This window comes from Piliocolobus tephrosceles, chromosome 1, assembly GCF_002776525.5.
Source record: "Piliocolobus tephrosceles isolate RC106 chromosome 1, ASM277652v3, whole genome shotgun sequence".
Lineage (NCBI taxonomy): Eukaryota > Metazoa > Chordata > Mammalia > Primates > Cercopithecidae > Piliocolobus > Piliocolobus tephrosceles.
Window position 1 is genome coordinate 205329981 of NC_045434.1, and position 3674 is coordinate 205333654.

The 3674-nt window shown below is 48.9% G+C and overlaps 1 protein-coding gene across 1 annotated transcript in view; it reads right to left on the reverse strand.

Annotated features, from left to right (window-relative positions):
- Positions 1-3674, reverse strand: part of PADI6 (peptidyl arginine deiminase 6) — a 29063-nt gene that overhangs the window by 20892 nt on the left and 4497 nt on the right. Inside the window, exon 4 of the mRNA XM_026455958.1 lies at positions 376-443. Within this exon, the coding sequence (XP_026311743.1) occupies positions 376-443 (68 nt within the window). The remainder of the gene's footprint in view (positions 1-375; positions 444-3674) is intronic.

Sequence of the window (3674 nt, forward strand, 5' to 3'; positions counted from 1 at the left end):
TTAGCCGGGTGTGGTAGCACACACTTGTAACCCCAGTTACTGGGAGGCTGAGGCAGGAGAATTGCTTGAACCTGGGAGGCAGAGGTTGCAGTGAGCTAAGATCATGCCGCTGTACTCCAGTCAGCATGACAGAGGGAGATTCCATCAAAAACAAAAAACAAAAAAAACCTCACAAAAGAAAATTTAATCAGCTCTGACTTGCACCATGACAGTTTGTTTCCCCGCCCCCCATATTTAATCCATCAGCAATGTTACAGCAATTTGGCTAGATACTCAGGTACTGTCATTGGGCTAGGAAGGTCAGATCAAGTGAGCCTGTGGGCAGATTTGGCTTATAGGGGTCCCTTCCCCGCCCCCTTTTGCTGGCAGACTCACCTTAGCCTGTTTGTCACTTGACATCTCAACTTGCCCACTGCGGTAGATGTCTACCTCTAGAGAGACCTCTGAAAAAGAAGAAAAGGGTGTCCCAGCCACCTAGACCTGCCAGATGGAACCTCAAAGTTACAGGTTATCTCCTGCGGGGCTGCCCAAGGCTGGCATCAGGGCATCCAGCCTTTCTGGCATGCTATCAGTTTAGAAGCACAAACCATCCTCAAAGGTGACAGCTTCACACTTCACATCAGCAAGCCTGGAGAGGTCCAAGTAGTCACATGTCTACTCCAAACCTCCCGGGAACTCACAAAACAAGCCCATCGTGGTCCTCATGCCACCTCATGCCTTTCGGCCTCTACCCAAGTGATTCTTACTTGCAAAGTCTACCTCTCTAGCCTTCTGGAAAACTTTATGCTCCAAGACGTAGGAAAGGCTTAATATGGCTGGGCACAGTGGCTCACTCCTGTAATCCCAAAGGCTTTGGGAGGCTGAGGTGAATGGATCACTTGAGGTCAGGAGTTCGAGACCAGCCTGGGCAACATGGTGAAACCTCATCTCTACCAAAGATACAAAAATTAGCTAGGCATCATGGAGGTCATCTGTAGTCCCAGCCTCTTGGGAGGCTGAGGCAGGAGTGTCACTTGAGCTTGGGAGGTGGAGGTTGCAGTGAACTGAGATCACACCACTGCATTTTAGCCTGGGTGACAGAGCAAGATTCTGTCTAAAAAAAGAAAAATAAAATTTCAATACATGACAATTCTAAGCCCCTTTAAAACTTAAGGATTAACTGGGCATGGTGGCTCATGCCTGTAACCCCAGCACTTTGGGAGGCCAAGGCAGGCAGATCACCTGAGATCAGGAGTTCAAGACCAGAATGACCAACATGGCAAAACCTTGTCTCTACCAAAAATACAAAAATTAGCTAGCTATGGTGGCAGGTGCCTGTAGTTCCAGCCACTCAGGAAGCTGAGGCAGGATAATCGCTTGAACCCAGGAGGTGGAGATTGCAGTGAGCAGAGATCGCACCACTGCACTCCAGCCTGGGTGACAGAGTGAGGCTCCATCTCAAAACAAAACAAAAAAACCAAAAACAACCCCTCTCCTTCCCCCCCCCCCCCCGACAAAACAAAAACACACTTAAGAATCTAGGTTTTTGCTCAGGTACTGTCATAGGGACTGCCCTGCCACCTTAGCATACCAACTCCCATCCCTTCCACCACACAAGGGACAACCACGTGACTCTAGTGTGGTCTTTTGTTCACAGCTCTTATTTGACATGCTGATTCCTAACTGGAACATCAGGGCCACAAATGTAGGACTTGTTTCCTGTTACGTCATCAGCACCTGGCCAGCAGATGCTCAGGGACCAGATGCCCACTGCGAACTGGGCTGCCCCAGGTCCTAGGGATCTAGCAGTGTGCAAGACGGAGACCTCGTCTCTTTAGAGCTTACATGAGCACGAATGTGTGCACCAGGGGAGGGGCAAGCAGATCTATCATGTTTGATGGCAATAATCACTGAGGGATATGGGAGAAGGAATGGAGTGGGGGTATTTCAGTTTTAGATGAGCAAGGAAGCCTAAGTTGACATTTGAAAAGAGATCTGAAAGAGGCAAGAAAATCTGGGTTAACATCTAGGGTAAGACCCATTAGAGGAAATAGGAAGCCCCAGGTGGCAAGGCCAAGGATCAGAGTGACCAACAGCACCCAGAGCAGAATGAGCAGGGGGAAGATTGGCAGGTGGTAAAGACAGAGGCAGCCCAGGGTTACTTGTGTAGTTTTGTGGGCAGTGACTTTGGCTTTAATCCAAGCAACATGGAAGCAGTTGGAAGGTGTTATCCAATATTCCACTTAAAGATGTGCCTCTCTGGCTGCTGGATCAAGGCTAGAGGTCTAGTCAGAAGGGCAAGGGTGCCAGCATGAACCCCACTGGGAGGTCTGGGCTGTGAACCCAGGTGAAAGGATGGGGGCTTGAGCCAGGGTGAGCACACTGGGAGTATGAGTTGCTGGATTCCGGCGAAACATCAGGTAACACTCACAAGATTCAGACTGCTGTGGGGTAAGAAGAGTCAGGTGATGCCAAGGTTTACACTAGAAGGATGGAGCTACCTACTACTGTGATGGAGGGACTACTAGAAAAACAAGTTTTCAGGAGTAGAGAGAATCCATTTGCATTTCAGACATCTGCCAGATACCCAAGCGATCATGCTGGTTAGGCAATATCCAAGTCGGGTTTGTGGGAGCAGCCTGTCCATAGGTAACATTAGAGCCATGTGACCAGCCTCCTGAGCTCGAGACACTTCACTGATTGAAAGCAGGGGGACAAAGGACCAGGAAGAGCTCCTCTGAGCTCCAAAGTGTTCTGAGAAGGAACAGGCAGGAGGAAAAATAAGTTGAACATCCCTGAAGCGTTGAAGTGTGTTAAGAAGGGATGACCAGCAGGTACGTGGCTCACACCTGTAACTCCAGCACTTTGGGAGGCTGAGGCGGGAGGATCACTTGAGGTCAGGAGTTCGAGACCAGGTTGGGCAATATGGTAAAAGCCTCTCTAAGGGGGAAAAAATAAAATAAAAAAAAAAATAAGAAAATCAGCTGAGCATGGTGGTGTGTGTCTGTAGTCCCAGCTACTCTGGAGATAGAGGTGGGAAGAGCCTGGGCAACATAGGGAAACCTATGTCTGCATAAAAAATTAAACAGGTATGGTGATGTAACACCTATGGTCCAGGCTACTGGAGAGGCTGAGGTGGGAGGATCATTTGAGGCTGCAATGAGCCATGATCGTATCTCTTCACTCCAGTTCAGCTTAGGCTACAGAGTGAGACTGTCTCAAAAACAAAACAAGACCAAAAAAAAAAAAAAAAAGAAAAAGAACAAAAAACAAAAAAACCCCACACAAACCAAAAACTTACTGTTGTAGATGTTAGAGTTCTACAAGAACGCCGTCGGTGGTAGGTATCTAATTTGAGAAGATTCTAGAGAAATTGAGGACACAGATGGCTCCTCAGGAACAGAGGTGGGAGAACAGACTTTAAAAGACAACCTAGGCTGGGCGCAGTGGCTCACGCCTGTAATCCCAGCACTCTGGGAGGCTGGGGCGGGCGGATCACAAGGTAGAGTCCCATCCTGGTTAACATGGTGAAACCCCATCTCCACTAAAAGTAAAAAAATTAGCCGGGCATGGTGGTGGGCATCTGTAGTCCCAGCTACTCTGGGAGGCTGAGGCAAGAGAATGGCATGGACCCGGGAGGCAGAGGTTGCAGTGAACCAATATCGCACCACTGCACTCCAACCTGGGCAACAGAG